The 22536-nt window shown below is 54.4% G+C and overlaps 1 protein-coding gene across 1 annotated transcript; it reads right to left on the bottom strand.

The window, feature by feature from the left end:
• Positions 1–4809: 4809 nt before the first annotated feature.
• YJU2 (YJU2 splicing factor homolog) lies at positions 4810–21697 on the bottom strand. The gene is made up of 8 exons (XM_030879296.3): positions 21591–21697; positions 19515–19615; positions 17237–17381; positions 15003–15137; positions 12452–12633; positions 10799–10919; positions 7383–7527; positions 4810–6450 (listed from the first exon to the last, which is right to left on the bottom strand). The coding sequence occupies exons 1-8, from the start codon at positions 21612–21614 to the stop codon at positions 6338–6340; spliced, it is 966 nt and encodes a 321-aa protein (XP_030735156.1). The 5' UTR covers positions 21615–21697; the 3' UTR covers positions 4810–6337.
• Positions 21698–22536: the final 839 nt, after the last annotated feature.

The raw sequence follows: 22536 nt of genomic DNA on the forward strand, positions 1-22536 counted from the left end.
GAGATGGGGAAGGGGGAGAGGGAGGGGAGGTGGAAATTGGCCGGGAAATGGAGGGCTGGACTTGACCGCGAGCAGGGATGAAATTGACCAGCAGAGGGGGTGAGCGTGACCACTATTGAGGGTTGAAATTGAACCAGGGTCTGGCGGCGAAACTGACCAGGAGATTGGGGTTGTGGAAATTGTTCCAGAGGTCACCGGCTAAAATGAATATTGAGGCAGCCAAAGGAAGGGGGGTTTGCAACGGAAGGGACGGGGTTCTGGCTTCCCCTCCCCCAAGAGGGCTCTTCTCCGTCCCCTCTCCCCCGGGGACTAATTGCAGGATGGGGGAAGGGGTTTGGGGCAGCTGGCCAGGGGAAAGGAGATGGTATCTGTGCCTGGAGTGTGCCTTCGGCATCTGTCCCTTTGTGGTTTCTGGGGGTGGAGGCCGGGAGGGGGACAGAAATGAGAGGTGTCTCGCCTGGCCTGGCTGCCTGTTGGCAGCTGCAGCTGTCAGGGGGCGAGGACACTAACGGATCTGGGGGGAGTAAGATAGGCAAAGGGAGCTGCTGGCCAGTTCCAAAGCAAACACATTTTTTTTCTTTCCCCATAAGGGGGCTTGCTCAGTGACCCCTAATAGAAAGAGTAAGAGAGGGGTAGTCAGGAAGGATGGAACCTCAGATTCCCTCCTCCAAGCCCCCTAGGGTGGGTGTGGCTTGGAGGGGAGGCAAGACCAGACGCAAGTCAGAGCTGACACTGTTGTGAGCTCTCCCCCACTCCGCCCCCCGCAAAGAACAGTGGGGCCTGGGCAATGTCTATGCAGGCCACGCTTTGCTTTCCTGATTTGAAAAATGGGGTTTCTAATAGGAAAAACTCAGAGAGCTGGAGGAAGGATCATCAGGAGGATGTGACATTTTTTTCCTGATGGGGAAACTGAGGCACAGAGAGGGGAGACACACCCCACAGCTCATTTCTGCCTGGATGCTGTGATATGGCCTGGCTTGGGATGGCATTCGACCCCCATCAGGTCTCTTCGTGGAATCAGAGGTTCTCCATCTCCCCTCCACTGTTAGCCCCATTTTCCAGATGGGAAAACTGAGGTCCAGAGCCGATGAGGCAAGGCCCCTCACGGCAGCAGGGGTGTCCGTATGTCCTCCCCTCCTCTTTCCTGCTTTGGCTGAGTTGGCCTCCACACGAACCTGTTGAACTTGGTCCTCCCTCCCGAAGAGCACTCACACAGACCCCCACCCCACCCCGTCCTCTCTGATCAGCGACAGGGCAGCATCCCTGGGGACTGCCCAGGGAGCACGGCAAGTAATTGTCCTGTTTTCTGTCAGCCGCAAGGCAATACCCGGCTCGGGGATGAGCTGTTGACAGATCTCATCAAATCCGAGTCCTCTCCCTGTCAGATAAATACGCGACGTCTAAGGTATAAATATTTGAAAGGGGCCTTCTAATTCCGGTCTGTGTCAGGAATAGCAATTAGAGGCCCTGGAGGCAGAATCAAACGGCGTTTGACTTTCCTGCGCTTTTGAGCTGGGTTCTCCTGGGGCTGCCCCCACTCCCACTGCAGGAGCAGGGAGGGGGCTTGAGAAGGGGCGGGAGATGGTGGACGAGGGTTAGAGCCGGGCTGGAGGTCTGGCGGCCCTGCAGTGGTATGACCTTGAATAGCCAGTAACCTCTTGGGTTTTGCCTTTCTGATTGGGGGAGGAGGGAGCAAGAGAGCAAAGCCAGGAGGCAGGCACTGCATGGACAAAGGCAAGGAGGTGAGTGGTCTGGAGGTCCTGGGCTGATGGGACCTCTTTTTCCCCAGCATTCAGGGTCTGAAAGACGGTCTATCAGGGTCTCCTCCATCAAGGTCTCCTCCCGGGTAGCGCTGGGTTTCTGGAATCCCAGCCCACCTGACCTTGAGTAAGTGACCTGGCCTGTTTTCCCGTCTATGAAATGGAACAGCTAACCTTTGTTGAGCGCTTACTGCCTGGCACTGTTTTGGGTGCCTTAAAAAACATTTTTTTTAAATAAATGTATTTATTTTTTACTTACTTATTTTTGGCTGCATTGTGTCTTCGTTGCTGCGCACGGGCTTTCTCTAGTTGCAGCGAGCGGGGGCTACTCTTCGTTGTGGTGCGCGGGCTTCTCATTGTGGTGGCTTCTCTTGTTGTGCAGCACAGGCTCTAGGCGCATGGGCTTCAGTAGTGGCGGCAGTTGGGCTCAGTAGTTGTGGCTCACAGGTTCTAGCGCGCAGGCTCAGTACTTGTGGCGCACGGGCTTAGTTACTCCGCGGCATGTGGGATCTTCCCGTACCAGGGCTCAAACCCGTGTCCCCTGCACTGGCAGGCGGATTCTTAACCACTGCACCACCAGGGAAGCCCCTGAATAGTATTTTCTTGTATGGCATACAGTAAGTGCTCAACAGATGCTTAGGGTGGATGGGACCTCAGGAAGAAGCCAGAGGGGGTCCCTGGCTGGGGGCTGCACCTGCTCTCACCTCACGGATCCCCATGTCTGCAGGGGGGATGGGAGCCAAGGCATCAGGACAGGAGGGGACCAAGTGGGGATGACCCATGGTGGGACCTATAACCTCCTGATCTGATGGAGGAGACATGGCCCTGATTTAGGAGCTCCTAATCTGATAGGAGAGACGACCTCTGCTCTCAGAAGCTCCTGGACACAGCCCTGCCTTCAGCTCAGTCTGATGGGAGAGACATAGTCCTGCCCTCAGAAGCCCCCAGTCTGACGGAGATGTGTGCAAGCGTCAATAGGCTCCCGGTCTGAAGGGAGAGGCACGGCTCTGACCTTAGGAGCTTCCAGTCTGATGGAGGAGGCATAAGACTGACCTTCGAAGTACCCAGTCTGACACAGGAAATACGTGCTTGCTTTCAAGGGCTCCCAGTCTAACACTGGCCTTCCAGGGCCCCAACCTGATGGGGGAAGCACAGACCATTCCCTGGAAGCTCCCAGTCTATAGGGTGTGGTGATCGAAGGTGTAGCCTTGGAGCCTCACAGTTTCAAAGCCAGGTCCAGCCCCTCACTCACCCACTCTGAGCCCTTGGCCAAGGAGCCTCCTGCCATCTGTAAAATGGGGCGGTGGGTAAGGGAGCATGTGCCCGACGGCATGGGTGGCAGAGCCCTGGCATGGAGGGAGCTTGGGGCAGCGCTTGGCCCTCAGCGAGAGCTTGGGAAGCAGGAGCGGCCCCTTGTCTCCTTTGTGAAGCCCAGGCTCAGGAGGGAGGGGGTTCCAGAATAGGGGAGACCACCCCCCCCAGTCCCTCTGATGTGCTCCGGCAGCCAGGCAGCCCCCAGGGGAGTTGATGTAGGAGATTCCGGATGAGGCCTGACAGCTCCCAAGGACCAGATGACAGACATGGAACTCGTGGGGGACGGGGACTGTCGGCAGCGAGCAGGGAAGGGCAGGCTCCAGAGAGCAAAAAGGGGGTGTGGATCTCGGGGTGGCGGGCTCAGGGCAGGGAGCGAGGGGGCATGCAGGCTGAGGCCCTGGAGGGTCAGCACACAACAACAGACCCCCTGCCCAAAGTGTTGCTGCGCTGTCCCTCTGCCTGCTCGGCCCTGGGAACCCCTGCAAGAAAACTGGGGACCAGGAGACAAACTGTTCCCAAGACACGGGTGGGAGAGCAAAGCGTAAAAGCCTGCGGGGGAAATAAGAATTAAAGAAACAATTCCAGTGTAGTGTGGAGGAAAGGGGAGGGTGACAGACAGTGGGCAGAAGCGTGGGGCTCCCTGGGCCTCAACTTCCTCATCCGTGAATGGGGAGATACCCACTCAGGCTACATACATTAATTGAGCACCTACTAAGTGCCTAGCTGGTCTTAGGTGCTGGGGACACACTCATCAACACACGGACCCTTGCAAAGCTCACTGTGCAGGGGGGTCTGCAGGTAGACCCTCAGGTGGCTCCTATGACCCCAACCTCCTGGTTGTCACACAAGGTGAGCCCCTCCCCTGGAACGTGGGAGGGATCTGTGGCTTGCTTCTAATCGCGGAACACTGCAACAGTGATGGGCCGTCACTTCTAGCAGACTTTCATGAAGCCAGTCCGTGCAGGCAAGGAACTGAGTGTGGCCTCTGGCTAAGGGTCCATGAGTAAGTGAATTCTGCCAACAACCACGTGGGTGAGCTTGACGCGGACCCTACCCCAGTCGGGCCTTCCAGTGAGACCCCAGCCGCAGCCAACATCTCAACTGCAGCTGTAACAGACCCTGAAGCCGAGAACCCAGTGAAACCACATCCAGATTCCTGTTGTTTTAAGCTGCTAGATTTGGGGATCACTTGTTACACAGCACTAGGTAACTAATACAGAGAGCCACAAGCAGTACGCACACCTCCTAAGGTACTCCCATCAGAACTACCCTACCCTGCTTTAATTGCAACATTAGCACCACCTCTAGTATCATTCGTTTACATCTTATTTTGATATATGAGTAAATATTTTGGCTTTGCAGGTCACAGAATTGCTGTTTTAATCACTCACCTCTGCCACTGGAGAGCAAAGGCAGCCGTGGGTGATATGCACACAAATGGGTGTGTAGGTGTGCCAATAAAACTTTATCTACAGAAACAGGCCACAGGCCACCTTTGGCCTGTGGATCAGAGTTTGGTAACCCATGTTTTAGAACGGAGTCAGGTTAACAATAATGTTAAGTAAATAATAGCAACGGATGGTGCACGTACATGGCAAAAATTGTGGTGGATTAAGAGCAATGGCAGTTCAGGAAACCGTCTGAAAGAATGAATTGAAATGAAGCAGAGAGGCCCCAGCCCCCCAATTTCTTTTCACAACTACTTAAGCTGGGTGACTTCTTTACTTTTTATTTTTTGTTTTTATTTTTAGGCTGTGCCGAGCAGCTTTCGGGATCTTAGTCCCCCCACCAGGGATTGAACACAGGCCCTCAGCAATGAAAGCACCGAGTCCTAACCACTGGACCGCTGGGGAATTCCCTGGATGACATTTTAACCCAGAGTCTCTGAATGGCCCACGTCCAGGGCACTGTCTGCAGGATGCTGAGTTGGGGGAAAACAGGGAGTGGTGTGCTGGTACGGGCTTCACAACTGGCTCTGGTGTGGGGAACTGGTTTGCAGCATCTGCCGATTTCCGTGGTGTAAACACTCCGTGGTGGCCAATTTTAAGCCATAAATATGATGCCGCTGGGTGCAAAACTGGGAAGAGATGCACGAGGCATCAGTTCTCACTAGCTGCCAGTGTGGGCTGGCTTTAGTCCCCACCGTCAGGGCTTTTTTTTTTTTTGGTCACGCCAAGAGGCACGTGGGATCTTAGTTTCCCAACCAAGGATCAATCCCACGCCCCTTGTGGTGGAAGCGTGGAGTCTTAACCACCGGACCGCCAGGGGAGTCCCTGTCAGGGCTTTGGAATCAGACCCACCCAGGTCCTGTCTTCGCAGCCATGGAGCTGTAATATAAGACCCCCAAGCCCTCATCAGAAGCCCTGGTTGGACCCTGGTTCACCTCGTTGTGCTGTCCTAAGCAAGGAAATCACCTTAGGAAAGCGAATCCCCAAAGTGGGGTCGTTTCATCCCCTAAACTCTGACAGTGAAAAACACAAAGCCTCATTATCAAATGCCAGATGACAGTCTGTGTGTGTGTGTCTGTGTGTGAGAGGAGGGCTAACGTCTGTGACCCCGGGAGGGGTGGGAGACCAGAGACGGGGGCTGATCAAGTTGTGAAGCAGTCTGGCGGGGGCACAGGACCTTCAACTAGAAAATACTGCAGCAGGAGATCACACAAGCTGGAATCTGGCAATCTTGAAAGAACATGAGCTTTGGAATCAGACTTGCTGGTTACATGACCGTATCAGCTTTCCACTGCTGCTTCACAAATTATCCCCCAACGGAGTGTATGAAACAAGGAACATTTATTATCTTGCAGTTTCTGAGCCAAGAGTCCAGGACTGGCTAGGTTGCATGCTTCTGCAGCCCCCTCCTCAGATGCTGGCAGAGAGAAGGTACCCCCAGGCCAGATCAGCAGGTTCCTTTCATGGGTTCCAGATGGTTCTGTGGCGGGGATGGAGCCAACCACTGGTGGGTGGGCTCACCCACGTGCCCAGAGCATCTCGGAATGTCAGCCGCGACGACCTCGAAGGCCTGTCAGAAGCTGCTCCGGGGATGCCGCCATGTGAGCTGGGGACCCCGAGCTCCGGAGCAGGGAAGGTGGGGGGACGGGAGAGAAACTGAGTCCCTCAGCTGAAGCCATTGCTGACCCCGCCAGCCTTGGAGGTCATTTGTGCTTGTCCAGTGGTGACTCCAGTTGGTCCCAGGGCCTCCTGCCCCGACCATGGGCTGGAGCTGGCTGTGTGATCTTGACCTGGGGAAGGGCCTGGGGGCAGGGCTCAGTTGCTGCCGCTGCTGTCCTCGCTGTCGGAATACACACCCAGCTGGCTCAGGGAGGAGGTGCCAGACGTCTGGGGCGCAGGGCCAGCCACCTGCCCGTTCTTCATTGCATCTGGAGGAGAGGCGAGAGCTAGCCCACCGTGCCTCCTCGTCCCGGCAGCCCACCTCGGGACAGTTCCAGGCGGACTGGGCCATTCCTGCTTGTTTGCAGCCTTTGTGGAAAGTGCCTGGCAGACCCATCATGGTTTAAACTGCACACCCCTTGACCCAGCAGCTCCGCTTCTAAAAGCTGATCTAGGTGGGCAGAGGTGCCCATGCCGGGGGTGCAACACAGAAAACGGAAACACTCCAAGTCCCAAGTGACAAAGAGGGGCAGACCCTGGCTCCACCACCCACACTGGCTGTGTGGCTTTGGGCAAACAGCTTCACCTCTCTGGGCCTCAGTCTCCTCATCTGATGAATGGGGTAATAACTGTTCTGATAACAATGGCTTGTGTATCCGCAAGGCTCGCTGGGTGCCAGGATGTACTGCAGGCGCCCGACATGGAGCAGCTCATGGAATCAGCCCCCAAACCCTACGAGGCCCTACGAGGTTGGTCCTGTTGTCATGAGCAGCTTCCAGGACAGGAAGCTGAGGACCGGGGTTGAGGGCCCTCGACCAAGGCCACAGAACGAGCGCGTGGAGGCAGAGGGATCTTCACCCAGGATGCCTGCCCTGGAAGCCTGCTCTTTCCACCTCATCGGGCCGACCTCACCCTAATTCTCCATCTCCCGAGGGTCCGAGGAGCCACACACACAAAGCATCGGCGACACAACCACCGAGGTGCAGACAATTTGTCCTACACGCCTCTATCTGACTTGGGTTTTAAAAGCAAGCACTTGCTCCTTTTGTAATTACAAGAAAAAAAGGGAACTGCAGCCCTTCTCCCCTTACCGCTGGTTGGGGGCACACCTCAACCCGCACCGGAACAGCACCAGGGGTGCTGTTGCCACCTGGTGGCCACCCTTGGCACTGCATGAAGCTAAGGGACTGCAGGAACCTACCTGGGGCGGGCAGGACTCCTCCTCGCTGGATGCTGCGGCCCAGGTCTGTTTTCTTCACCACAACCAGGCCAGACAGCTGGGGACTGCTGCCAAAGGTGCCCACACTGCGCTCCCAGCTCTCCGCCTTCCTCTTGGCTTTTGGGGCCTGCAGTTTGTGGCGGGGGTAGCGGGGGGCAGGCATGACTGGGGGGGTCTGTCCCAGATCCTGCTCCTTCTCTGGCAGCCCGGTTCCTAGTCCCCAGCTGAGCCAGGATCTTTGCCATTCCCACTCCCCCTGCTGTGCTGACCAATTCTCTCCTGCTCAAAACTCCTCTGTGGCCCCCCCACACCCTGCGCTTACACTTCCTAAATCACATTGTGACCGCTCACCTCCACGCCTTTACCCATGCCATTCCCTCCACCTGGAATGCCCCTTTTGCTTCTAGTTCACTTGGTGAACTCCTACTCATCCTCCAATACCCATCTCAAGTACCTGCTCCCCTGGGAAGCCTTTCCTCACATTTCAAGCTCAAGTGCGTGCTGCATGTCTGTGCCCGCAGTGGCCTCCACTGCCTTATTAACTGCCTCCTCAACCAAGCTGCGGGGTCCTGCCTTGTTCACTGCTGGGTCTGTAGTAGGTGCTCAATCAACGTGTTTGAGGGAATGACAGAAGATGGGGGCACCCACTTTGGGGACCAGTTAGCGGGAGGCAGAGAGGGGCTCAGCCCCACCTCCAGCCCTTCAGTCGCACCAGAAGAGACCCCTTTTATCTGTTTGATGTTTAAATAGAGGAACTGGAAACCACTAGATGCAGAAGGCCCTGTCGGAGCTGGGAGCTGAGGGTGCAGGGGGAGCATGATGGCAGGGGGCTGCCCGCACAGAGCTCACCATCTGGGGAGGAAGAGGGTGGATGAGCAAGTAGATGCTCAGGACACCATCGTCTTTTTCTTTTTTTGGCTGCACGGCATGAGGGATCTTAGTTCCCCGACCAGGGATCAAACCTGTGCCCCCTGCATTGGGAATAGGAAGTCTTAACCACTGGACTGCCAGGGAAGTCCCCAGACGCCATTGTCTTGATCAGTGACGTGAAAGAAAGAAGTTAGGGTGGTGTGACAGCGCCGGGGGGACAGCTACTGCTGATCGGGGGCCAGCAGAGCCGAGGTCAGAACGCAGTGCTGAGGTCAGCAAGCAGAGATGGGAGGCAGGACTGAGCCTGGCCCATCCGAGGGGGCTGGCACAGTTGGGGCGGGGAGTGGGGGCAGGAGGAGGACACAGCGGCCTCACTGCATCCCCCGTGTGTAGTAACCGAGACAGAGGCCGTCCGCTGGGGGCACAGGGAGAGACCGGCAGTCCTAGCCGAAGCTTGCTCATCTGGCACCACTGAACTGACTGGTGGAGCTAGCTGCTATCCTTCACCTTTCGTCAAACGCCATTCCATGTCCCCATTAAACTAAACCCAGGGAACAGAGGGGTCAAAGAGAGGTGTTTCCGTAAAAGTTATGGTGAAGTTTGTGTAAAGCAAAATACAAGAAGTCCACCATCAAATTAGCTACGAGCAAGGTAACTGTAAGAGACTGGCAGGTGGGCTTCCCTGGTGACGCAGTGGTTAAGAATCCGCCTGCCAATGCAGGGGACATGGGTTCGAGCCCTGGTCCAGGAAGATCCCACATGCCACAGAACAGCTAAGCCCGTGCGCCACAACTACTGAGCCTGTGCTCTAGAGTCCGTGAGCCACAACTACTGAGCCCGTGCACTGCAACTACGGAGGCTGCAAACCACAACTACTGAGCCTGCGTGTTGCAACTATTGAAGCCCACACGCCTAGAGCCCGTGCTCTGCAACAAGAGAAGCCACCGCAATGAGAAGCCTGTGCACCACGACAAAGAGTAGCCCCCACTCGCTGCTACTAGAGGAAGCGAGCGCAGTAGCAGCGAAGACCCAACGCAGCCAAAACTAACTAACTAAATTTATTAAAAAAAAAAGACTGGAGGGAAATCATACAAGGCCAGACTGCTTTGAAAGTACCTTCAATCTCTTGTTCCACTTGAAAGAAAAAAAGAAGAGGAAACTTTAGACCATGAATTCTGAGGCTGGTTTATGCAAGAGAGACAGCGTGAGAACTCTGATCAGGGATACAGCCTCAAGGAAAACACCTTGGTTCTATGTCAAAAGGTTAATGGGTGAGAGTACGCGACCCCCAAACCCGCTCTCTTCAGACACTTACAGAATTCTCAGCTGGAATGTGGTTGCCTCAGTGAAAGACTACATTTCCCAGCCTCCTTTGCAGCAGGATGTGGTCAGGTGGTTCAGTTCTGACCAATGGGGTGTGAGCAGAAGGATGTACTCAATCAAGGGTATAGTTACCCTCAATGTCCTCCTCCCTTGTCCCCACCTCTTTCCACTGGCTGGGATGCAGACGTGGCACTGAGCTGCCTTGCAATGAGGGCATCATCCTTGGGACGGCAGGACAATGAGGACCCGGACACCAGGGTCCACCTTCTCTGTTCTGCACAGCCCCGCACAATTGTTATTCGAGAGAAAAGTAACTTCCATGTAGTTGAAGTGGCTGTCACTTGGGTCCTGTCCAGTGGCTGGACTTGTATTTAACTAATACAGACCAGGAACATGTTTTGAATTAAAATAATAAGTTTCTGGGGGTGTCTGTGCTATTTATGATTTCCCACTTTAACCCCCTCCTTCAATTAACAAATCAGAGTGGCCTTGATCACCTTGGATAAGACATCTGTGGCGGAAAAGGCTCGCTCCCTCCCCAAACCCTCTTCTTTCTTTCTGCCAGCAAGGGCAGCTAGAGGAGGCAGCTCCCAGCCTCCCTTGCAAAGGCAGGATGCGGCCATGTGACTATGCCCGGCCATTGGGACTCGAGGGGAATGGAGGTGGGCTGCATCTGAACCTGGGCCTCCAGGCGCTGGCTGGTGGTCCTCCACACATGCTCTGCCTTCCTGCAGCTGGAACCCCAGGGTGCTCTGAGCCAGCTGTGACCGCAGAGTTGGCATCCATGTTCTAGGACGGGGCAGAACTAGGAGATGGGAGGAGTCTGGATCCCTGAGTGACTGCATGGAGCAGGGCTGCCTGGGAGTCCAGCCCAGGACTGTGAAGTGACTGAGAAATAAACGTCTGCCTGATGTCTCTAAGTGTGGGGAGTCTCCTTGTTTCTGCAGCTGAAGCAGGGGTGGAAAACTACAGTCCCGGAGGCCTGTCACCTGTTTTTGTAAATAAAGTTTTATCGGCACCCGGCCACACCCACTTATTCATGTACTATCTACGTAGCAAGTTTAGTGCTATGTTTAGTGCTATGATGTGGAGTTGACCACTTACGACCCAGACTGGCCTTTCAAGACAAAGTTAAGCCAACCTCTGGCTTACTCTGTCCCTGCTTCACCTGAGAGCATGTGGAGATGCAGGCAGGCCACACTCACCTCGTCCAGGATGGCAGTGGGGTTGGGCAGGAGGGCCTGCTGGGGCTGGGTGGGGGCAGCATCCTCCTCTGAATCCGAGTCTTCCAGGAGTCTTCGTTTCCTAGATTCTTCCACTAAGGCCCTGCGGGAAGGAACGTGGGACTTGGGAACGTGCTCTGTTGTGGGACAATGGCCAGGACCCCCACACACACACACTGAGGTGCACTGCCTGGCTGCCCTGTCCTGATCTCACTGAGTGGGGGATGGGGATGCACAAATAACTTTAAAATAGAATTCTTTGTCCAGGGGCTTCCCTGGTGGCGCAGCAGTTGGGAGTCCGCCTGCCAATGCAGGGGACGCGGGTTCGAGCCCTGGTCCAGGAAGATCCCACATGCTACGGAGCAACTAAGCCCGTGCGTCACAACTACTGAGCCTGCACTCTAGAGCTCACGAGACACAACTGCTGAGCCCGTGTGCTGCAGCTACTGAAGCCTGTGTGCCTAGAGCCCATGCTCCACAAGAGAAGCCACTGCAATGAGAAGCCCAGGCACTGCAACGAAGAGTAGCCCCTGCTTGCCGCAACTAGAGAAAGCCCGCACGCGGCAACGAAGACCCGACCCAACACAGCCAAAAATAAATAAATAAGTTAAAAAAAAAAAAAAAGTTCTTTGTCCACTGAGCCCAGTGGGGTGGTTAAGTGCCTGGAAGCCAGAACCATTCTGGGTTTGAACCCCAGCTGGGGGGCCTCAGTCAGGGCTGTGCTGGGAGCTCCTTGAACCTCAGTTCTCTTGACCACCATAATGACAGAGCCAAACTCAGAACAGTGCCTGGCACCGAGAAGGGGCTCGCTAAACGCAGACTCCTCTCACTGTTATCTACGCCAATCCAACAGCAGCTAGTATGTGCCTGACCGTGTTCCAGGCCATGGATGCAGAGGTCAGAGCAAGTCCCTGTTCAGACTTTAGATGAGGGTAGATAGATAATAAATCAGGAAAGGGGCAAATCAGCAAGAAGGTTCCAGAGAGTGGGAGGTGCCGGGCAGAAGCATGAACACAGCAGGCCTGAGGCCAGATCCTCAGAAAGGTTGGCTCACCAGGCCAGCCCTTGGGGGGGCATCTGGATCTGGACTTGGGGGCTCCTGCCACCCTCACTGATGGGGGGGCTCCTTGTCCCGACACTGTGCAGACATGGGGTCTGCACGGGCATCTGCTCTCCTCCTGGGTTTGGGGTCTTGGCCGTGCCGGGCCAAGGTGCCTGCGTGACCGGCCCCCAGTGAGAACCCCGGGCTGGGTCTCGTGGGCCTCCCCCGGGAGCGCCCCTCCCTCTGCCGTTATGTCTCACCTGGGGGGATTAAGCCTGTCCTGTGGGACTCCACCGGGAGAGGCCTCTGAAAGTCTGCGCCCGGTCCTCCAACTCTGCCCCACCTGCCTTTTCCTTCTGCTGATTTTTCGCCGTAACTTTTCACTGTAATTAACTCATCAAACCTGGGGGTGATCCTGGGGGCCCCGACAGAGACGCCATGAGACACAAAGCGAGATGGGGAGGGAGATGCGGGGAAGGCCTCCCTGAGACGGTGACGCACGAGGGAGCTGTGGAAAGGTCCGGAAGGGGGGATTCCAGGCAGAGGGAAGGACCCTGTAGAGGCTGTGGGGGGGCGGGCGCCCCGGGACTCACGCCGCCTCCCGTTCGTCCTCCGCCTGCTCGTGCTTCCGCTGCTCCTCCTCCGACAGGCGGTGCTGCCGCAGCATGGCCTCGAAGTCCACGTGTGCCTGCCGCTGGTTCAGGTCCTTGAGCTCCTGCAGGTTCTCCAGAACCTCCATCTCCAGCTTGGAGTCCTTGGTTCTGTTCTCCAGCACCTGGCAGGTGTGCAGACACAGGGCTGAGTGAGCTGGGATTCCACCCCTCCACGTGGCCTGCCTGGCCTCTGGGGTCACCATGGGCAAGGGGAGACCCCCCCACCCTGGGGCTCGATCCACAGCACCCGGTCGCACAGCTGTACCCATTTCACGGCTCGGAACACTGAGGCTCGGGGAGGGGAAGTGACTGCCCAAGACCATGCGGCTGGTCAACGGTGGAGCCAGGTGGCCTGGACTTCCAGCCTGGCTCCGTCACTAAGCAAAAGTAATAAAGATTTTTAAAAAAGACGATCTGAGCAACTGCTGTGTGCCAGGCTCCAGGCTAAGATATTTCCAGACATAATCTCGTTTAATCTTCACAATAACCCCCACTTTACAGACAAAGGAACTGAGGCTCAGAGAGGTGAGGTCGGCCCCGCCAGGTCTCAGAGAGGTGGCTTTGGAGCCGGGCGGGGCTGGAAATGAATCCTGCCTTGGCTGCTTCCTGGCTATGTGACCCTGTTGAACTAATCCTCTGGGAAATGGCAGTTGTGGTGGTTTGAAAATACGTCCAAAAATTCTTTCACGCTCCTCCCTTCCAGAGGTGTAGCCTAACTCCCCTCCCTGTGAGGGTGGGCTGTTGTAGTAACTCGCTTCTGATGAACACAACAGGACCAATGACGGTGTGTCCCTTCCGAGACAGGTCATAAAAGGCCCGGGGCTCCTCCTTGTTCTCTCTGGGACTCTCGCTGGGGGAGGGGGAGAAGCCCCCATGTTGTGAGGAGGCTCACGCAGTGCTGTGGAGAGGCCCATGTGGACAGGACATGAAGTCTCCAGGGAATGGCCACGTGAGGGGGCCACCCTGGAAGTGGCTCCTCCAGCCCCAGCTGAGCCATCAGATGAGGCAGCCCCGGCAGACAGCTTGACTGTGACCTTGGGAGGGACCCACAGAACCATCTAGCAAAGCTGCTCCTGGATTCCTGACCCTCAGAAACTGTGGGATAATAAATGCTGGAAGTTGCAAAGTTTTGAGTCGACTTGTTACACAAGGACAGCTAACCAGTACCAGGGTAATAACCCCGTGCTGGCCAGTGTAGCAGTAACTAGAGCAGCACGTGGACAGCACTGATGGAGCTCCAGGAATACAGCAAACTGCCTCTAAGGCCTATTTCCCTCCCTGCTGCTCCGCACGGCTGCTGAAAACATCGGATCAGATCTGACATGGCTTGACCAGAAAACACAGCTGGCAGAGGCATGAGGGTCCAGGAAGAGATGGGAATTATGGGGGTGGGAGGAGACAGAGGAGAACATGGACTTCCTACTATTTATGAGAAAGACGAAAAAAAAATGTCCAGTTAAAGATGAAAATAACTTATTTAAGGGATAACAAAAGGAGTATCAATATTTATGAATTACTATGTGCCAAGCTGTGATCTAAGAGTTTTATGTGTATGAACTCATTTAACCCTCACCACAAGTGTACGAGGGGGGCACAATTCTCATCTCATTTTACAGATGAGGACGCTGAGACACAGAGAGGCCAAGTGCCTTGGCCAAGGTCACACAGCCAGGATATGGTCAAGAGAACGTTTCCTTCTCTATTTCTAGTCTTAATCCAAACTAGCCTAATGGGAACCTCCTTAGAAAACCGCGGGGCAGCTGGCTGCAGGAAGCACCTGGCGTTCCAAAGTCCAACTTCCTGACTCCCTGTTAGTTTTCTCTTGCTGTGCCACAATTTGCCACTAGCCCAGTGGCTTAAAACAACACGAATTCATTGTCTCCTGGTTTCTGTGGGTTGGGAGTCTGGGCCGACACAGCTGGGTTCCCTGGCAGTCTTGCTAGGCTGAGATCAAGGGTCCAGGGCCCTCTTCTGAGCTCACTCAGGCTGCTGGAGAATTCAGTTCCTTGTGGTTGTGGCACTGAGGTCCCTGCCTTCTTACTGGCTGTTGACTAGGGGCTGTTCTCAGCTCCTAGGGGCTGCCTGCTGTTCCCTGCCACGTGGCCACTTCCACAGTGTCAGTCCTTCATGTCTCTGACGTCCTCTGTCTCTGACTCTAGACCCGTATTAAGGGGACCATCCGGATAATCTCCCTCTTACAAGGGCGACTGTGCTGTAGTTTAACCTAACATAACTTAGTCACAGGAATAGGATCCTTGTATGCACAGTCTTGGGACTGGATGAGGTGTGTGACCAGGAGTCAGGGCTCTGGGAACATCTTAGAGTTCTGCTGACCACACTCCCCACCCCATCACCCTGCCTGGAGGCCTGAGGCAGGAAGGGGCACCGATTCCGCCAGCACCGAAGCACAGGCACACGTGCGCGTGCGCGCGCGCGCGCGCACACACACACACACACACATGCATGCACGCACGCACCTGCGCACACTCACCTTCATGGGGTTGTTCAGCTCCTCGTCCTCCCGTTCCTTCTGCACCCTCTTCTCCTCCTCCTCCAGGAGCTTCTCAGCCTGGAAGTTCCGCGTGGCTCCATGCTCCATGGTGTAGTCTGTGTTTTCGGGGTCTGTCTGGGAGGGAGGGTGGGCAGACATCAGCTCCTAAATCTCTGAGCATCAAGAGCTTCTGCTGAACAGCAGCCAGCAGCCTGGGACACCTTCTCTCCGTGTTTCACTCCTCTTAATACCAATTCTTTCTTTTTCTTGCCTTATGGCTTTGGCGAGTACAGTTCTTTCTTTCTAGTGCTCCTGTCCCCTTTTGCAGAATCGCTGAACTCCCGAGCATAGACCTGCAGACCCTTCTCCACCTGCCCACTCCCTCCCTCCTGCCCTTCACCTTCCACATGTTTGCAAATAAAAGTCTCTGGACCTCTGCACATCTTTTCTGGTGTGTGTGTGTCTGTGTGTGCGTGCGTGTGTGCACGCACTTGACCTTCTTCCCTTAATTACGAATTACACATCACGTATGTATAGAGCATGCTCCTATTTGTGTTTATAAAACGGAGAAGCAAAAATGTAACATGGTATCCTGGATGAGACCCTGGAACAGAAAGGTGACATTAGTAGAAAGATTGAAATCCATATCATGTCTGGAATTTGGCTAACAGTAATGATCCAGTGTTGGTTTCTTATTGTGGCGGATGCACTGTAGAAATGGAAGACGTTAACAGGAGGGGAAGCTGGTGAGAGGCAGATGGGAACTCTCTGTGCTATCTTTGCAACTTCTCTGTAAATCTAAAAGTATTCCAAAATAAGAAGCTTACTATTTAAAAAGAAACAGCAAGGAAGAGACTGATCCCTGTGTGTGCATGTGTAGGCAGAGCACATTTTTTGAAAGCCACACAAGAAACTGTTATAACTGTCTCTATGCATGGGGGCTGGCTGGGCAGAGGGGAGCAGTAAACAAATTTTCCAGTGTTAATCCTGCACTACTGTGGGAGTTCTGTTTTTACCATATGCTCACATACACACACACACACACACACATATGTATATATACACATACACACATATATGCAATCCTAGTTATTTGAAATTCTTCACTATAAAGGCGGATTTATAACATTTTGCCATAGTTTCTCTAGTCTTTAAAAAAAGTCATATGTATTCATTAAAATCTAAATATACACATACTTCATAATTCAGGTAAAAAGAGACATTTTCTGGAGACAACCCATATGCCCATCAGCTGGCAAATGGATAAAGGAAATGTGGCCCATCCACACAGTGGAATATTACTCAGCCCTGAAAAGGAGTAAAGCACTGATACATGCTACAACACTGATGGACTTTGAAAACATGATGCTCAGTGAGAGATGCCAGACACAAAAGGCTACAGAGTGATTCCACTGATAAAGAAATGTCCGTAATAGGCAATCCACAGACACAGGAAGTGGATTCGTGGTTGACAGGGGCTGGGGAGAGGGATGAGGAGTGACTGCTGACAGGGCTGGGGCTTAATTTTGGGGTGAAGAGAACATCCTGGAATTAGAGAAGACAGCTTTAATTACTCCTGATGGAGTAATTAAAATATATCATTTTTTAATTTTTTTTTTTTTTTTTTTTTGCGGTACACGGGCCTCTCACTGTTGTGGCCTCTCCGATTGCGGAGCACAGGCTCCGGACGCGCAGGCTCAGCGGCCATGGCTCACAGGCCCAGCCGCTCCGCGGCATGTGGGATCTTCCCGGACCGGGGCACGAACCCGTGTCCCCTGCATCGGCAGGCAGACTCTCAACCACTGCGCCACCAGGGAAGCCCTATCATTTTTTAATGTACTTTTTATTTTAACCAAATCTTGTTTTTTAACCAAAGGAAAAAAGTCCCTAGCAAAAAAAAATGCTCAAACAGTACAAGAGTATGTGAAGAGAAAACTATAAGTTCTCTTCATCCTTTCCTCAAATCTTTAATACCACCCTTAGAGTAACAAAGTAAAAACGTGACTGCTACTGGCTGTGCAATATTCCACTGTACAGTAGTTTGTCCCTTGAATCCCATCACCATACATCTAGGTTACTCCTGATTTTTTTGCCTTTATAAACAATACTGCCGTGAACTTCTCCCCAAACCTTTGCTGTTTTCTGCAGAGAAGGTGAAATGGGATTTCCCTGGAGGGAGAGGACAGGAGCACTGACCCCCAGGGGAGGAAGGACCAGACTGGCTGGCCGCCTACCTTGAAGGTGATCTCTGCCAGGCAGCGCGTGCACTTGATGTAGAAGCGGAAGATGGGCAGGCCCAGGTAGGACTCGTTCTGCACTGTCTCTTTGCGGGCGTTGAACTTCTTGCCCTTGTAGATATATTCTCCACATGTCTTACACCTGTGGGGCAGGACAGGGACTCAAGCCATCTCGATACCCTGGTTCTTACTGGTAGGACGCTTTAGCATTCTGGCAGATGGCTGCTTGCATACCTCCAGGGACGGGAAGCTCCCCACCCCGCAAGAAGACTGCCCCACTGTGTGTACTGATTCCCTTAGACGGCATACTCTTCTCACTAATATCTGCCTGGGTCTCGGCTGAAGTGTTGCCTTCTTGGGAAGCACCCAGACTACCCAGACTAGGTGAGACTCGCCTATCACCCATTCCTGGAAGCAAGCCTGGAGTTCATGGGGCATCCTGACCTCCAAAGTGCAGATTCCACCAGGAGGGATGCCACAAGGAGCAAGGCAGAGCTCGCGGCCCCTGCCCTCCCGCGGCCCCTCCTGCTCAGATCCTGTGCTCCCTGGCCTCCTGGCTGTTCCTACAAACACCCCAGCTCAGTCCCACCTCCGGGCCTTCACCCTTGCAATTCCCATAGCCCGTGACACCTTCCATTCCTCAGATCCCAGTTCTGCTGGCATTTCTTCCAACGTTTGCCTGACCACCCAGCGAAGCACCCTCCCTCCCTGGCCACCGTCCAGTCCCTCTCCCTCTCTCGTGACCATCTATGTGTCCTACATGCGCCTTTCGTGAATACGCCTGAGCCCTTGTGTATTATCTCTACTCCCCACCAGATGGCTCCAGGGGGGCAAGTCTTATTTATTTATTTAATTTTTTAAATTTTTGGCTGCTTTGGGTCTTCGTTGCTGCGCGCGGGCTTTCTCTAGCTGCGGCGAGTGGGGCCTACTCTTCATTGAGGTGCTCGGGCTTCTCATTGCGGTGGCTTCTCTTGCTGCGGAGCATGGGCTCTAGGCACGTGGGCTTCAGTAGTTGTGGCACACGGGCTCAGTAGCTGTGGCGCATGGGCTTAGTTGCTCTGTGGCATGTGGGATCTTCCCAGACCAGGGCTCGAACCTCTGTCCCCTGCATTGGTAGGTGGATTCTTAACCACTGTGCCACCAGGGAAGTCCCGGGGATGGGGGTGGGGCAAGTCTTGATGCCCACAGTGTCCCTGGCACCCAGCCAAGGCCCTGGTGCACAGCAGGTGCCCAGTAAGTGACTGCTGAGGGAAAACGAATGAAGGAAGGGGAGAGAGAAAGGAATACGTAAACACGGGCTGAATTTCACTAACAAAGGTGGCTTTGATTACCACTTCGTTTCAGATGTGCTAAGATGTAAAAAATTGTGGTGAGGTACAGTAATTCCGAGGCGGTATGAAGGACGAGGCCTGGGGACTGTGATGGGGAGGGAAGGATGGAGGGGGTTGGGAGGGGGATCCGGAGGGCCTCTCTGAGGGGGTGAGATCTAAGCCAAGTCTTGAGGGTGAAAAAGAGCCAGCCAGGGCTTCCCTGGTGGCGCAGTGGTTAAGAATCTGCCTGCCAATGCGGGGACACGGGCTCGAGCCCTGGCCCAGGAAGATCCCACATGCCATGGAGCAACTAAGCCCGTGCACCACAACTACTGAGCCTGCGCTCTAGAGCCTGCAAGCCACAACTACTGAAGCCCGCACACCTTGAGCCCGTGCTCAGCAACAAGAGAAGCCATCACAATGAGAAGCCCACGCACCACAGTGAAGACCCAACTCAGCCAAAAAAGAAAAACAAAGAGCCAGCCATGTGAGAGCAGAAAGAAAAGTGTCCCAGGCAGAGGCAACAGCTTGTGCAAAGGCCCTGGGGCGGGAACGGACAGGACTGCTGGAGGAAGTGAATGTACATACAGGACCCTGTCTCGTGTGCTCACTCTTACTACCAGTGACTGAGACCTCGACACAGGTACCAGCTGGGAGCTCTGAGACATCAGGGAGATTGGTCCTGAACGGCAGGAGGGTGAGGTCTGGCACGGTCACTCGCTCACTGGGTCCACGTCTGAGCCAGGACCGACGACCTGGTCTGCGCACTGGGGACCGGACGCTCTCTGTGGGTGGTCTGCGCACTGGGGGCGGGGCGCTCTCTGTGGGTGGTCTGCGCACTGGGGGCGGGGCGCTCTCTGTGGGTGGTCTGCGCACTGGGGGCGGGGCGCTCTCTGTGGGTGGTCTGCGCACTGGGGGCGGGGCGCTCTCTGTGCGGCCAGCGCAGGGCCCGCGGGGCCGCTCACCTCATGTTGAAGGGGGCCATCAGCCGCACCACGTACTGCCGGTCTTTGGGCAGCTTGAGCTTGGGGATCTTTGACGGGTCGAAGTCGGGCGGGTAGTATTTCTGTGGGGAGGAAGGAAGGGTCAGGGGAGCTGCTTTCAGACGCAGGGGCAGGCTGGGGGCAGAGGGAAGGGGCTCTGGGGAGCTGTGTCTGGGTCCCCAAGACCACGCCCACGTTTGAGGATTTGGTGAGAGGACTCCTAGGACTTGCATACACTTGTCCTCATGGCTACTATTCATCACAGCAAAGGGATACAGAGAAAAACGAGCCAAGGGAAAAGGCATGTGGGGAGGGGCCCAGGGAGACCGGACACAAGCTTCCAGAGACTTCTCCTGATGGAGTCAATTCTCCCAGTGATATATTGTGACAACGTGTGCGAAATGTCCCCCAGGGAAGCTCAGGAAGACCCAGCACCCAGGGTTTTCATTGGGGGCTGGTGTGTAGGCACCTCTGCCCAGCACGTATGACGATTCCAGACTCTAGACTCCCGGAGGGGAGCAGGTGCTCAGCATAAACTACACTGTTTGTACTAACAGTTTAACCCCAGGGAGCCATTCTTTTCAGAGAACATTGGGAACCATCCCAAAATTCAGGTTCCCGGATACCAGCCAAAGTCCAGCATTGCAAGCCAGGCTTTCTAAGGCAGCAGCCTCAAGCCTGTTGCATTAACTCTTTCTGCACAGGAGCCTGAGATGGGAGATGTGGGGAAGGAGAGTCTGGATTATGAAAGAGAACTACATACGATAATCAGAAAATAAAGCACTTTGCATTTTGAGCACTTACTAGGCTCCACGTAGTACACAGAGAGCTTTATGTCCCCTGCCTCATGGAATTCTTGCAAAGACTCTATGAGACAGAGAATGGTGTACCCATTTCACAGAGGAGGAAACTGAGTTCTGGTGGTTTCAGCTACTTAGGGTCACACAGTGTGAGCAGCAGATCCAGGATTCAGACCCAGGGACACAGCTCTGGGGAAACTGTGGTACAGTGATTAGGAGCATCAGTTACAGAGCTGGCGGGGAGGGGTGTCTGGGTTTGATTCCTCTATTCTCTGGCTATTACATAACCTCTCTGGGCCTCAGTTTCCTCATCTGAAGAAGGGATAACCTGTCCCCCTGAGAAGACCTGATGAACAAGGCACTTAGAGCTGTGCCTGGCACACAGAAGTATCTACCAGCAAGTTATGGAAATAGCTGGGCTGCCAGTTGGATCCTCGGGATGGAAGGACTTTCACGGACTCGAAGTCCGACACAACTGCACTGGGTCTGGCTGGGGCTGAATTCCTAATATAGGTGTTTAAGAGATTAGAGCACTGAGTCACTGTAAGGGACATCATCCTGGGCTCCAAGCCACCAGTCTGGAGGTCTCCTCTCTACTCCGTCCAGACATCTTAGGCTTATACACTCCCAGGCTGGGGAGCTCACCCCCTTCCTGGGAGCACACACCCTGCTGAAGGGCGGGGAACAGGGACTCAGAATTCCGGAGCGCTCTTTTCCAGAAGCTGAATCCTGCCTTCCAGAGACCAGCTCCACACCCCAAGAGTCCCAGTTTTCCCCAACAGAACTGGGAGAAGTTGAGGCAATTGGAAGGGTCCCTGCCAGCGGAGCAGAAGAGCTTAGCAAAGCCTAATCCCTCCGAGGAACACGATTGGCTAGAACCCCAAGCGGGGAGAGACTTAACAGAGCCACGCCTCCTGGAGGTGAGAATGTAAAGTGAGAATACCAATATCCTAAGGAGGCTCCGCCCCCAACGGGAGTGACTGGATAATTCCTTTCAGAAAATCCTATCAGAAGTGAGTGGGTAAATAGCCTAAGCTCCGCCCCCACAGGTGACTGGGTACACCCCAGCCTCGAGGGGAAGGCTTAGTGAAGGCCCACCCCCCGCAGAAGGTGATTAGGAGGGTTCTAGAGAGCCCCGCCCTGCAGAAGGCCGTTGGGGAAGAAAGCAAAGGCCCTAATAGAGTATAAGTAGCCCTCCTCGGCCCGAGCTCCGAGATGTCCCGCCCCAGGTCGAAAACCCTAGTTGCCCAATACTTACGTTTAAAACTTTTCGCTCCGACATCTTTACCTCCTGCTCTTCTCACGACCACGAGAATACTGATTAGGCTGAGTGCTTGTCGAACTTCCCCGACCATCTATCCTTGTATTTCCGCTTCCGTCACTTCCTTCAGCCGCTGTTATTGGCTGCTGCGTACACAGCTTGCCTTTTCATTGGTTCAGATCCCCGCCTGTCAACACTCGAGTCCGTCTGTATTCCCTCCCCAGTTGCAACCTCGGTAAGGGCGCAGCAAAAGGTTCCGGCGTCGGTGTGGATTTGAAGTTCCGAGGAGGAGGCGCTGCGCCCTCTAGAGGTGAGCAGCGACTGGTTAAAATTTCGTCGTCACGCGACGTGGCTGCTGGTAGCTACGTTCCCTGTGGTTTTATTCAGCAAACGTAGAACTCAGCGTTGAGCGCTTACCTTGTGTGTTGGGCTCCGGGAACCTACACATCGTTCCCGTGTCCCTAGCGCTCACCTGAGGACTGGGGCAGCTCTTACGATCCACACAGCTCCACAGGGAAGCACCCTGGACGCCCCCCCACACCCAAGTTTATCTTGAGTCACAGAGACTCAAAGACCAGGCTCCAAACCTACCTCCCCCTACAAACATTCGCTCCCAGATGTCCCCCCCGTTGTTTGCCTCTGAGTTGTCCCTCTAAAGAGGTCGTTCCTTCCCTAGCCTCCTCCCTTCCTTTTACAAATGTTTGTTCTGTGTCAAGGACGTGCTCAGTCACTGGGGACACATCAGAGAATAAGACGTAAGATTTCTGCCCTCATGGAGATCACAGTCTGTCTGGTGGGACTGATGGCACAATAAACACACACAAAAACCCTTTCGGGTCCTGGTAAATGATCTGAACATAATAAAACAGGGAGACATATGGAAAGTGATGAGAAGGGGCTACTTGAGATGTATGAGTGTCCTATGGCTGCTGTAACAAATTAC

This window comes from Globicephala melas, chromosome 3 (genome assembly GCF_963455315.2).
Source record: "Globicephala melas chromosome 3, mGloMel1.2, whole genome shotgun sequence".
In the NCBI taxonomy this organism is placed as follows: domain Eukaryota; kingdom Metazoa; phylum Chordata; class Mammalia; order Artiodactyla; family Delphinidae; genus Globicephala; species Globicephala melas.

Excerpts from the sequence above, each read along its gene's own strand:
- YJU2 (XM_030879296.3), bottom strand. The coding sequence starts at position 21,614 with ATGTCGGAGCGAAAAGTTTTAAAC. Across the intron at positions 15,138-17,236 it reads TGGCAGAGATCACCTTCAAG|ACAGACCCCGAAAACACAGA; the intron begins GTAGGCGGCCAG and ends CCTCCCTCCCAG. Across the intron at positions 12,634-15,002 it reads AGCTGAACAACCCCATGAAG|GTGCTGGAGAACAGAACCAA; the intron begins GTGAGTGTGCGC and ends CACACCTGCCAG.